Source organism: Limulus polyphemus, unplaced genomic scaffold, assembly GCF_000517525.1.
Source record: "Limulus polyphemus unplaced genomic scaffold, Limulus_polyphemus-2.1.2 Scaffold358, whole genome shotgun sequence".
Lineage (NCBI taxonomy): Eukaryota > Metazoa > Arthropoda > Merostomata > Xiphosura > Limulidae > Limulus > Limulus polyphemus.
Window position 1 is genome coordinate 436,368 of NW_013665968.1, and position 12,954 is coordinate 449,321.

The 12,954-nt window shown below is 29.6% G+C and overlaps 1 protein-coding gene across 5 annotated transcripts in view; it reads left to right on the forward strand.

Moving 5' to 3' along the window:
* The window catches only part of LOC106457665 (ataxin-2-like protein), a 43,081-nt gene that overhangs the window by 19,110 nt on the left and 11,017 nt on the right, over positions 1 to 12,954 (forward strand). For 4 of the 5 annotated variants that reach the window (XM_022383666.1, XM_013917101.2, XM_013917102.2 and 1 more), the window contains 5 exons: positions 1,818 to 2,155; positions 6,056 to 6,226; positions 9,273 to 9,322; positions 11,059 to 11,325; positions 12,346 to 12,580. In XM_022383666.1, coding sequence (XP_022239374.1) covers positions 1,818 to 2,155; positions 6,056 to 6,226; positions 9,273 to 9,322; positions 11,059 to 11,325; positions 12,346 to 12,580 — 1,061 coding nt within the window. The remainder of the gene's footprint in view (positions 1 to 1,817; positions 2,156 to 6,055; positions 6,227 to 9,272; positions 9,323 to 11,058; positions 11,326 to 12,345; positions 12,581 to 12,954) is intronic. The other variant, XM_022383667.1, reaches the window with a different exon arrangement.

The window sequence follows — 12,954 nt, forward strand, 5'->3', positions numbered from 1 at the left end:
ACAATTTACTAAGATATTGCTCATGTAATAAATCAAACACAATGGCACCCCACCTACCTCTTTCCATTTTTGGAAATGCTCTCTTATATACACTTCTTTATATGACATGAATAACCAATTGAAAGCTCAGAATGTCCCCCTAGTGGCTTTCCCAGCCATTTTAATGTGCTTGGACACCATCTCTTTCTTTCAAACCAAGATTTCAAGGAGGTAGGTTGTGTCTTTAGTCTGCTCAAAATTTTCTATTTCCAGAAATATAGATTAGTTACTAAGTGGAATTCTTATCTTCACATCTGGTGTTTTTTGTTTTGTTTTTTACATTGGGTCTCAAACCATAATTCATTTAGCTTTTAAATATGCATTTTAGAACACAAAAAATATATCAGTCAACATAATAGAATGTTTCAAAACTACTACAAATTATATGGTTTGTAAGTAAATTATAGAAAGATTCACACAACAATATATTTCTTGAAGCTAATACCCAAATGTGTGGTTTTAAACTTGAAATAGAGGAGAATCTGTGCTTTCTGTTGGTTAGAAACATCTCCATCAGCCTTGTAAAGTTGACTAGTAAAGTATCTTGATAGTTTTGGGGGAGCTTCTCTAGTGGTTTGGTAAATTTATTGATATCTTAGCAAATATAGAAATAGGATGTTCAGGTTTTAGATATTTGCTCATAATTATATATAGTTTATGTTTTTAATTAGTTGGGAATTGCAAGAGCCTATTTTACAAATTAAAAAATTCTGAAGTAAAAAATTTAAAGTTCATAAAATTAATATTATATATAAGAATTTTTAAGTATTTATTTTTGAAATTAAGAAATTAAAATAAACGTAATATAAAAATTTGACTTATAAGCTATGTTTTCATTGCAAAGTTTGACATAAATCAATAATAAAGTTGTTAACAATCTAAAAAGTCATTGTTCCTTTTTACCATGCTACATGGAAAGAATTAATGTATTAAATGTATAGAAAAATGATATATCATGAACATTTGGATATGTTCTTTATTTACAAATTATACTAAGATTATTACTGTACCAAAATTGAAAAGTGTACTATAGAAATTAAATTTAATTAAATCATATAGAATGAAATGCTAGTAAATGCAACTTTAGGCTTCAAGGGTAATGATAATGACACAGTTACAATGATATGATAATTTAAAGAAGGACTAAGTAGTACTTTTTATAGATGTTTATATAATGTTTGATGATGTGTCTGCTACCTAAGCTTTATCTCAGTGAGTGTATTTTATTGTTATTATTAACACAGAAATGATTTACAATTAAGAGGAAAAGGTGTCTTACTGTATAATATTCTTAACCTGGTTGTTATTAAATCTTTAGTTTCAATAATTATTTTCAGAAAAATAAAAGTTCAGTTTTTACATACAGAATTGTGTTAAAACTGAACTTATCATTAGACAAATTACTATACAACTTGTGATAAAAGCGTAAGAACCTATTAGTAACATAATCCTGTAATAATTTGGCTGGAGTAATAGAATGCTTAAACATAATGTATTCTTACACTGAAAATAGACCAGCAGAAAATAGCTTTCCTAGCATAGGCATTCATGCTTATAGTTGGATTTAGTGAGGAATCTTTATTAGACTTTCCAGTAGCCTTATTTTTATTATACATTAAACCATAAAAATTACCTGAATCACCATAAAAAATTAAAACTACGATGAGAATCCTTTATCCCTGTAACCAGACTGTTACCTTATGTTTTTGTCTTATCTATAAATGTTTTTTGCTTATAGAAATCTGATAAGGCTTGATGAATAATTTAATAACACTTAGATATGTTCCTCCTCAAAGAAGAAGGAATATACCAGTAAGTAAGCCTGTAAGAAATGTAGCTCCACCATCTTCCCTACACTCCTTAAAGTCATCGCAACATAGTGGCCCTCCAGCACATTCCCATGGCCACAAGTCTACAGCCTCTTCACCAAGTCCTGTATCCAACTCTGTGACCACACCACCTCCCAATCATGGATCTGTCAAGCCAACATTATGCACCCAATCTCCTGTTATTCCAACTCAACAGCAACCAGTGTCACTTCGTCAGCCACACCACACAGCTCAGTATCAGGAATCAAAAGAAATGAGAGTAAATGGGGGTAAAGTGTCACAGTCTAGTGAGTTGTTTTAATTAGTTGAACTTCAGTATTGAATTAGATATGATCCTCTACTTGTAATTATTATAGCTTTTTACATGCGGGTTGAATGTTCTGACATTTTTCCAAGCAAAAATAATCTTGGAAATTGATAATTATATATTGAATTTTTTACATTAATCAGCCATTATCTGTGTGTGTTAAATTTACAGTTTGATAATTTGTCCACCCAAGTTGTAAATCGCTTGGTGAATGCGTGTATCTCACATTACCATGTTGAATGACAAAGCTCTTGAGCTGCTCATGAGCATATTCTGTGAAGAATTTTTATTATCATCATTATTTTTCTTTTCTTACCTTATCTAACCTATTAAGTTTATGATTTTTACATTTTAGAATATACATGAAAAACAAGAAATATAGTTTTTATTTTGACCTCTTTTTTTTTGCTGTTGATTACCAATGAAATTTAATTTTTATTTGCTTAAATAATGCACCTAAGAACACAGAATAATAACATGCACAAAACAAACAATGTCCTATAATTGGTATAATTTAACTGGCTTTCTAACTAGGACAAGAGGGGCTGAATTTCATTCCCTTTGCTGCTCTATGTGAACATCATGAGGTAAACTTTTATTTAAACTTAAGACAAAATTGGCAACACTGTACTGGAAAAGATGAAGCATTATACATCATTCAATAGATTAAAACTTTGCCTTTCTGTTGGTTATAAATGATATAAAATGTCAGAAATAATTATCAGCAGTTTGTGGAAACAAGGATGTGAAAGGTGGGCATGGCAATAGGGTCTAACTTTCTAGTTTATGATTCTGTAAAGAAATAAGATTAAAAGCTTTATAAATTAGACTTTGCCTTAGTAATATCAGTATTATAATGAGTAATTTGCATTAAACTCAATACTTCAGAGGGAGATGGAAACAAAATTAGAGAGGGGGAGAAGACCTAGAGAACAAATATCATGATTGTCATACTAAATGAGATTGAGGATTTTTTAAAAATATTTCCTTATAAAATTAAGACCTTTAAAGTTATATAATATTAAAATTTGATTTATTAACTACATTTTGATGCCAAATGTATTCGTATAAATTGATGATAAAGTAGTTTAGTAATATTTTGAATGTAAATGTAAAAGGTCATGATATGCACACCTTAACCTACCTGTAACGAGGGGGTTAACAAGGGATAAACTTCTTACAGTGTTCCTCCAACCATGGTATGTAAAAGCAAAAAAAAATTTTTTAAATGATTGATGGCAGATCCTTCTAGAGAGTTTGCATTCCTCCTAGCTAGCAGTTGAAAAAAACAGATTAGTGATGGGTGCCATCAGCCCGTTGCTTTTAACCTAGTCAGCAGTTAAACATTAGTGACAATGGCAGATAGCCTCAGTAGTTTTGATATAACAAAGACAGGATGAGCAAGTTTAGTAGCAATACTTCGATTACTTGGATAGTTGGAATAATCTAAAATAGTAATAATTGGAAATAATAATTTCAAATAGATGATTATTTTTGTGACAATTGATTTAATCAGAATTTAGATTAAACAATTTAACTTTTTCTATATGGGTACCCTTTTCTGCACATGTCACAAGTTTTTATAATTATACTACTTTATTATCATGATATGTGAATAAATTTGGCTAATAGCTAATAAATCTAATTTTAATTTCTTAACTTTATAAGAAAATATTTTTTTAAAAAACCTTAATCTTCCCTAATGAGAATTGTGACATTTGCTAACTAGGTCTTCCCTCTTCTGTAATTTATTTACCACCCCTCTGAGAAATAAGGAATTGAACGTAAATTACTCATTATAATATTGTTATTACTCAGGCAAAGCATAATTTTTATAGCCTTCAATCTTAGTTACAAAGCCATAAACTAGAAAATCAGACATCTCTTGTTACCCCTACCTGTCACATTCTCTTTTTCACAAATGATCAGTTGTTTTCTCTGATGTTTAATACTATTTTACTTATAATCAATAAGAAAGCCTAAGTTTTAATCTATCAAATGATATATTATGTTGTTTTCTGTACAGAGAATTGTCTATTTCTCTTCTGGTTCGAACTTTATTCTCACAAAAAACACACTGACAAGCTTAGCTTAATTTTTAATGGTTCTTATCTCATACTTAGAAAACCAGACAAATTATGATAGTTATAAGATATTGTCTGCTTATTACTTGTTATTATTCTGTATTCTTAGAGGTGCATTATTTAGTGCAGTAGTACGATTAGTATAAAAAAGTAGGGTTAAGTTTCATCGACAGTCTACAAAAGAACAAACGACCTGGGTAAGTACTATATTTCTTGTTTTTCATGCGTGTTCTTTATTATTAATAAAGTAACTAAAATGTAAAAATTATTAGACTGAATTAAGTAAAATAAAAATAATAAAAACAATATGCAAGGTGTGCTCATTCACCAAGTGATTTGCAACTTGTGTGGTGGGATTATTAGTTAGACATTATTCAAAGGATGATAGAACAATAAAGCTTAAATAGAAACAGATGTCTACTGTTCAAGCCTTAAGCTATTTTGGATAAACAATTATAGTTTTATGTTACAATCTGCAGTCATTCTAGAAAGAAAAAAGGATAATTTAAATTTATTTCTTACTTTTTATGGTGGTTATGAGGTCGATCAATATGGTCAACCTGGTAGAGTTAATGTAGAGAAACTAACAGATAAAATATAATGTTTACTCAAAAAAAAAGTTTCATATTTATTTAGTAGGTTTTAGCAGTCAAAATTAACTACGTATATTCACAGACAAATCTTTTGTAAAAATACTTAATTAGAATATCTGATTTTTGTGTAGAAAACAATTATAATGTTTACTGAAAGCTTTAGAAATTTTATGAAGATATACAAAACATATTAGAAGTTATAGTATGGAAACTCTAAAGGTCAATTTGGGGTCACAAACTCGGCTGAATTGACTGAGCTTGTAGCGAGAGAGTTAATTGGAACTTGAGCATGGAAGCACATTATGCTAGTATAATAATAAATTTGGCAAACAACAATTTATGAATATAATGAAGTAATCTATTTTGGGGTGGATGTTCTACATGTTTAAACAGAATACTGGTTTGTCAAAACCCTAGTATGTTCCCTCAAAAATAAATCAGGGATTTGGCATGAACTGGTGGTTAAGGTGCTTAATTCGCAGTCGGAGGTTCATGGGTTTGATTCCCTGTCCCACTGAACATGCTCATCCTCTCAGCTGTGGGAGCATTATAATGTGACAGTCCATCTCACTATTCATTGGTAAAAAAGTAGCCCAAGAGTTTGTGGTGGGTGGTGTTGACTAGCTGCTTTCCCTCGATTCTATCACTGCTAAACTAGGGACAGCTTGCACAGATAGCCTTCGTGTAGCTTGCATGAAGTTCTAAACAAACCAAAACAAAAATAAGTCACTTCATTATGCTTATAAATCATTGTTTGCCAGTTTAGTGTTAATGTAATTGGAATGTAGATTAATCAATTTAATCATAATTTTGATTAATTGATTGGTTTACATGACACTGACGTAATTGGTGTTTATAGGTAATAGATTAAATCATCCAGCTCTACTGAAAATAGTTTGAAAATTTAAATCATAAAATTAGTTCATTTTTTATTTATGTTAATTTTTTTTGTGAAAAGAAAACTAACATTAAAATAGACTAACTTTTTAAGTTAAAAATAAAAATTACATTGTTTAGTTATTGGCTTGTAAGTTAAAGAGCTATTTAACTGTTAGACTATTTTCTAGATCTAGAATACAAACTGCTTAAAAACTGGCTGATAAGTGTTAAGTCTAGTGTAGGTCTTTGTAATGATATCCAGTTTAGTGGTAAACTTCATATTGTGTAGATGTTCTAATTTAGGTTCTTTTTTTGTTTCTTCAGAATATAAAACAGAGGAGTCAAGGGTAGCTCCACCAACTGAAAACAAAGAGAATATTCCCTGTGTTCCACAGATCACCAGCAATGCAGCTGTAACATCTCAACCAGTCACAACTACAACCAAACCTAGTGAAAAAAAAAAGGACCAGGATAGAAAAGGCGGAAACCAGAAAGGTACAATTGTTTCATGTCCACTACTGCAAAGGAATGTGCTTGATTTTCAACTTCCTTGTATTCTGAATAACTAAAATATTGTTTATTGTTAATGACTGAGAATATCTGATTGTTTCTCAAGATTCTTGGAGCATGCGTGTGCCATCTTAAAACAAGTAAACATTTTCTTTGAAGGTAGTGTAAGAAAAAATTTATGGAAAATGGCTGATTGACCTATTTTTTTATATTAAGTCTGTAGTCAAACTAGTATTTTTTTCAGCCATCTCCAAATATTAATTATTTGAAAGGGCAGATGCTTACAATGTTGAATAGTGTCACTTACACGCTTACAAAAATATAACAAATTCAATAAAGTCAGTCAATGGTATTTATTGAAAATACAGAAATGATTGGAAAGTAATAGTTAAATAATATAATTTTTTTCACAGAAGTTGTGTAGCATTGTTTTTTATGGATATGCTTGTTAACATTTACCAAAATTCAGATTTTAAATTTTGTATGCGTTATGCAGTAAAATTGAAAAATTTATTACGAAGATAAACCCATATTACAAAATGGATAAAAAGGTAAACTCACCTGTATTATTTATTCATAATCAAAAATCAAAAGTTTGATGATAATACTCTCTCACTACAGTTTGTCCATTTATACAGACTGTTTAAAACTGAATTCAGAAATATGTGGGCCTTCAAGGGCATTCATCATAGAAAGATCCAACTGTGAGGTTTCAAACTTATTCTGGTTCTTGTTTTAATGAAATTTTGATTACAGATTCCCATTCTAAATCTACTGTGTTTACAACCAGTGTTGAACAAATGTAAGCCAAACAAACTATTGAAGGAAAATTCTCCACCTTCTGCATGAAAACAAGCTCACAGAGATCATTTGTTGTTTTTGTAACCTTCTTAAATTGGGTAACTGATCAAATTCATCTTCAAAAGTTTTAAATTATTTCAATCCATTAATATATGACACAACTTGAGATCAAATACTTTAGCAAGATTTCAGGAGAATATGATGGTTTTCCTCAAGAAACCTGATAGTGTGATTGTTCATAACACTGGCCAAATACTGATTGCATACTTTCTGCCTCAGTTCTACCTTTAGCGTATTAAGTAATATTAAGACACAGTTTCAAACCAGAATAGTCCATTTTTTTGTTCATACTCGATATTCAGGCACAAATGCTTTAAATTTGGTAAATACTGGACCTGGATACCCCTTGAGACCTTCCAATGAAGAGGTGATACTTCTAATAGCATCATCCAACAAAGTAATTGAATTTGACAAGAAATATTCCACATACATTAATTTATATATCGACACTTCTTGAAGCAGGCTCTGAGCTTGGGCAAGTTTCTTTTCAAGCAGGCAAGAAATGTTCATACACTACAGCATACTTATGCCCATTACTGCCCCTGGTAATTCTATGTTTCCTGACATTGCCTTGTTTAACTCTTTCAGTACAGGCTCAATCCCTGGGACCAACCTTGTAACCATTTTGTGCTTGTTATAATTTTCATGCTATAACTTTTAAATTAGTAAGTGAATGTTAACGAAATTTGGCAGTTTATCAGTAAACATTACAATGTTTTCATACGTAAAATATCTAATTTGAATATTAAATTTTAAAGTTTATAAAGCAATGTTTTTCTCGTGCCTTTTTTTTTCACTTCTTGCCTATCTATCATGCAAAATAATTTTCATCTTAATATAAAAATACTTTTATGCATCAGAAAATTTTGAAATTTCACATGCAAAATCTTTATAATGTCTGGATAGTTATCAAACATTTCTTAAGAAAATACTTTATATTTTATCTGTTATTTTCAGTAATTAATCTCTGTACGGGTTCAGTAAATTTGACTGATCTCATAACCACCATAAAAAATTAGGAAATAAATATAAATTATGCCTCTTTCATTCTAGAATGAACACAAATTATAACATGAAAACATAAATGTTTAGACTAAATAGCTTAAATCTCATAACATTATACATTTATATATATTTATTATTTTTATTATATTGACCTTTCAGCCGTGCCTGCTAATAATACAGAAGTTACAATGAAGCGGCACATGTCCACTCATGTTACCATATCCAATAACGTAAACTTAACCTCTGGTCTGTACAAAGTAACTTGTCTTGGCTGTGTTTTAATAACTAGTATTTTGTAAAATACAGTCACTTTTCAATTATTATACATTATATATTTATATAAGTTATTGCTATTTTGAAATAAGTTCTTAACATATTTTTCCTAAAACAAAGAAGAGTAAATAAAGAAGTAAAGCAAACAATTATCTCTTCTAGTTATGACCTTTGTACTCGGTTGCTGCTTAACGTAGGTTGCTAAGCCTTTAAACATTTTGTACGTGGAGGATATGAAATATTAATATTCCACTCACTGGTTTTCAGTGCTCTTGTGACCTACACATATTCTTTGAAAACTCAGTTAACATGTTCTTGTTTCATATCCTTGATTTTTCTTAATATTTTTATGGAACTTTCCAATCGTGTTACCAGGACATCAATAATGTTGTTATTATCATATTTTCATTTGAAAGTACTTGACAGTATTATATTAGATGTTCAAAGGTTTTTTTCAATGTTGTTTGAGTGGTCATGGTGATTGCATGATTGCAAGTTTATAATATTTCCAAATCATAAGTATTTTAGATCTTTTGACAGTCTTACAACAATGATATATCATGTCTGTTACTAATGAAAGGAAATGTAGTGTTAAATGAGATATCCTGCCCAAAATAGTATTTTTATACATGTGTACAACACTGTTTAATAGAAAACCAGATATCTATTTTTTTTTATTATTATTATTTTTTTTTTTACACTAAAGCAAAAAAATATATATACAAAGCAAACATTTGGTAGAGATTTTTCAATTTTATGAAGCAGGTTGAATAAATGTTATTTTTATGGCAAATATATTTTTACGATGTTCTTTTATTTTTTTATTTATTTATTTTTTGTTGTTGTTGTTCAAATGAAGGAGTGCTCATTAAAACACTTTTTTTCTATACAGGAAGAGATGAACAGCTAGCAGAATTTAAAAAATTTAGTTCAGATTTCAGGGTAAGTTTATTAAAAAATAAAAGTTTTTACAGGCTAATAAATCATTTGCAGTAAAATTATAGACAGGCTGCAACTGGTTCTGATTTTTATAATTAGTAGCCTAGTGCCATTACTGATTATGAGTGTTCCAATAATTTGCAATAATAATGTGTTTCTACATTCATGCAAATATTTAAAGTTTGTTAAATTATTAAAGCTTAGTAGGTTATTCAAGTTTTTCATGAGTTCAGTTTATGAACCATGTGTACTGACTACATTAAACTGTTTTGTTTCATTATGACATGTCTCAGGTTTTCCTTATGTACTTCATACTTACATTTACTGTTATTTATGCATTTTTCATGCTAGGAATAACAATGAAAAATGTGTAGATGACAGAGTGAGCATCTGCTTATGTGATAACCATTTACAAAATATTGTTCATTACTTGTCTATAGAAAATTACTGACATGACATTATGCAATACTTGGGCATTTTACAGTATAGAAATAAACCTAGGGATATGATGCAAGTATGCTTATATTTTATAAAAGTACCAAATACCAATAAAAGTAAAAATATATTACATTCTCAAAAATCTAAATCTGAAAGTGACTTAGAACAGTTTAACCCAGAGCTTTATACATTCAAATTGTTTTTTTTAACATTACTGGACATCTGTGGTATTGCTAATGTTTATTAATTATTAGTCTTCATTAAATGATTATTACCTGTGTTCCTTTTAAAGTGGGTATTAGGTCTCGGATTTGATTCCCATTGCTATCAAATTTGCTCACCCTGTCTTTACTGTTACAAATCTACTAAAGCTATCTGCTGCTGTCACTAATTTTGAACTGCTGATTAGAGGCAAAGCAAGTGTCTGATAGCACCTGCAACTTGCTTTTTATTGTTGTTCTTGTACATAATAAGGTTTGAGAAAAACTGTACTAGTAAATTTATCTAATGTTATAAAATAATGGAGCTGTCAAATAATTGATTAGAAAATAGCACTAATTACTCAGCTCTGCAAATAAACTACGTTTAATGAAATTTTAACTTTTATTTGTAATGTTTTTGTTCATTATACAATATTTATATCTTCCCAAAGTTAAAGAGGAATAATATTTTGTTTTTCAGGTACTCTTCAAATGTGATCTTATTTATTAAGAGATTCAGTTATAAGCTATAACTGATACAAGTTTATATTTATATCTATCTTAGAAAAAATTATAGACTTATAAAAATCGTGTACCTAAAATATGAGTAATTGTAACTAGTTTTCCACTTTAAAACATTGTGTTCTGATTCTGTGTAATTTTCTAGTGAACTTTATTGCATACATAATTTTCTTCTTTTACAAAACTGACTTGCCCTCACTTTAAAATCCAAACATTTTAATAACGTAGATTGTGTTTTTTCTATCGTGATCCCCAGATTTGGTGTTCTTCTCAGCAGGTTTTACTTAAGAAATTTATTAACAACATTTTTCATCTGTAATAACTAAAAGAAGGGTATGAATTGGTTGATTTCAGGTTGCAGTTATATGACAGGAATGCATAACTTAGGAAAACAAAATCATATTAAATTAACCTGTTGTTGATCTTGTTTAAGATGTCAGGATGTGTTATTGATTTAGCTACACACATTACGAATGTAATACCTTTTTGACAGTTTTAAATATTAGTTGTTGGTCAAAAATTCTAGAGTTGCAATAATAATTTTAGTATTTATTTGATACCATTGAAATCTTGTTTCAGCTGATGGAAGAGCCAAAGGAACAGAGAGAGCAACATAGGGATTCTACTAAACAGAAGCTTGAGCCAACAGCTACTACCCAGGAACCTAAGATCACAAGTAGAGATACATATGAGAAGGAAAGAGAAAAACTAAAGGAACAGGAAAAAGAACTAATAGCAACTGAACCTGAAACAACTATTGCATCAGATAATACCACAAAGTCATCAAATTTGAATCCTAATGCAAAGGAGTTTACTCTTAATCCAAATGCAAAGTCTTTCACTCCAGTAAGTTCTATATATATACAGAATTAGAATTAGAAGAATGGGGTTTTTAAGCTGTGATTAATTTCTTTATTTATAATGAACTGTATAAAGAATACAGTTTTATATTACATTGATTGTAATAAATACTTTGGTCAACACACAAGTCTATATACAATGTGTGAGAAATTGTAGCTAGTTTCAGTATCACAATATAGGGTATAAGTTAAATTAATGTAGTTGGTTCTGCAAATACGACAAAATTTATTGAAAACATAAATATATCCTTTGTTTTCTTATGCATTAGAAAATAACTATTCCTATATGTTAAAGTTCAAGCATGACATTTCATTATCATAATGGTATATTTTAATCTACTCTAGATAGATATTAAAGTAATGTTGTTCTTAAGAACAACTTTATTTTGTAATTGTATGGTTTGTTGTGATCATGAGATCCAGTTTCAAGTGTATGTTACCTAGATCAAAATTATTATACTCATCAAATTTCTTTGTAGGTTTGTATATAATTGTTCATCTTCTGTATCATTTAGAAATAAAATAGTATACATGTCCTCAAAAGTGCAAATACGTATAGATGAAGATAAGAAATATTTTGGGTTTTTCGTAATTATAAACTTACTGCAAGGTAAGATATCATGTTCATTAGGAGTAGGAAAGGGAAATAATAGTGATATGTATTACATATTTTGTCAGGAAATGAAATCTACAAAGAGGAGAGTTGCCTTGCAAACACAAAAGATGCTGTTCATCTGAAGCATAAAATGTAAATTAAACCATGATACTATTTAAATATGTAATGAAAATAGATACGTATGTAATGTTCTGATTCTGTGAAAGACAAGAGTATGATCACAACTGCTCAAATTATTATTATTAGAAATAGCTTATAACAGTATATAATAATAAAGGTGGTTTAAAATAAACAGAATATAAAAGAAAAGGAATCTATATTTGTTATGAAGCTCAAACTGGTCTTCCAAAATAGTTCTGTATTTTTCTGTAAATCATTCTTTAACTACAGCGAACACCAGTGCCAGCAGTCACTCCCCCAGCTCCAGCTACAGTTCAACAGCATCGAATGCATACACAGAGCCCTGTAGTTGCCCTACCCCAGCAGCCCATGATGTTAGGAATGGGTCAACCAGCTTTTACCACCATGCAACATCAGTATTTAGTGTCATCACCAGGCAACATGTCACTTACCCCTCAATTTCCACAAGCTGTAGGAGTTACACAGGGCCAAAGATTCAGAAAAAGTAAGTTTGTAATAGAGGTATTTTTATATTATTATTGTCAGATTTGAGAAATTTAAAAGTGCCAAAAAAACTTGTTTTAAGGATATTCAGGAGAATTATGATTCCGTGTAAAAGGTATAACAAGCTTCCATCTTTTTTTTTTTTTTTAGAGATAGTTTATATACATATATCGTGGTATTCTTGGCTTAGAGTAATAATGGAACACAAGTGAACTACCTCAGCTGAGCAAGAGATTAGAAGATTTGGCTGTTTATAATGTTAGTATGAGAACAAGTGCAAAAGAAAAGAAACTAACAAGCTTGAAGAACACAACTAAGTACTCGAAATAGTGTATTTAAGTGTTTTACACTCACAAAAAAGAAACCTATCATTCT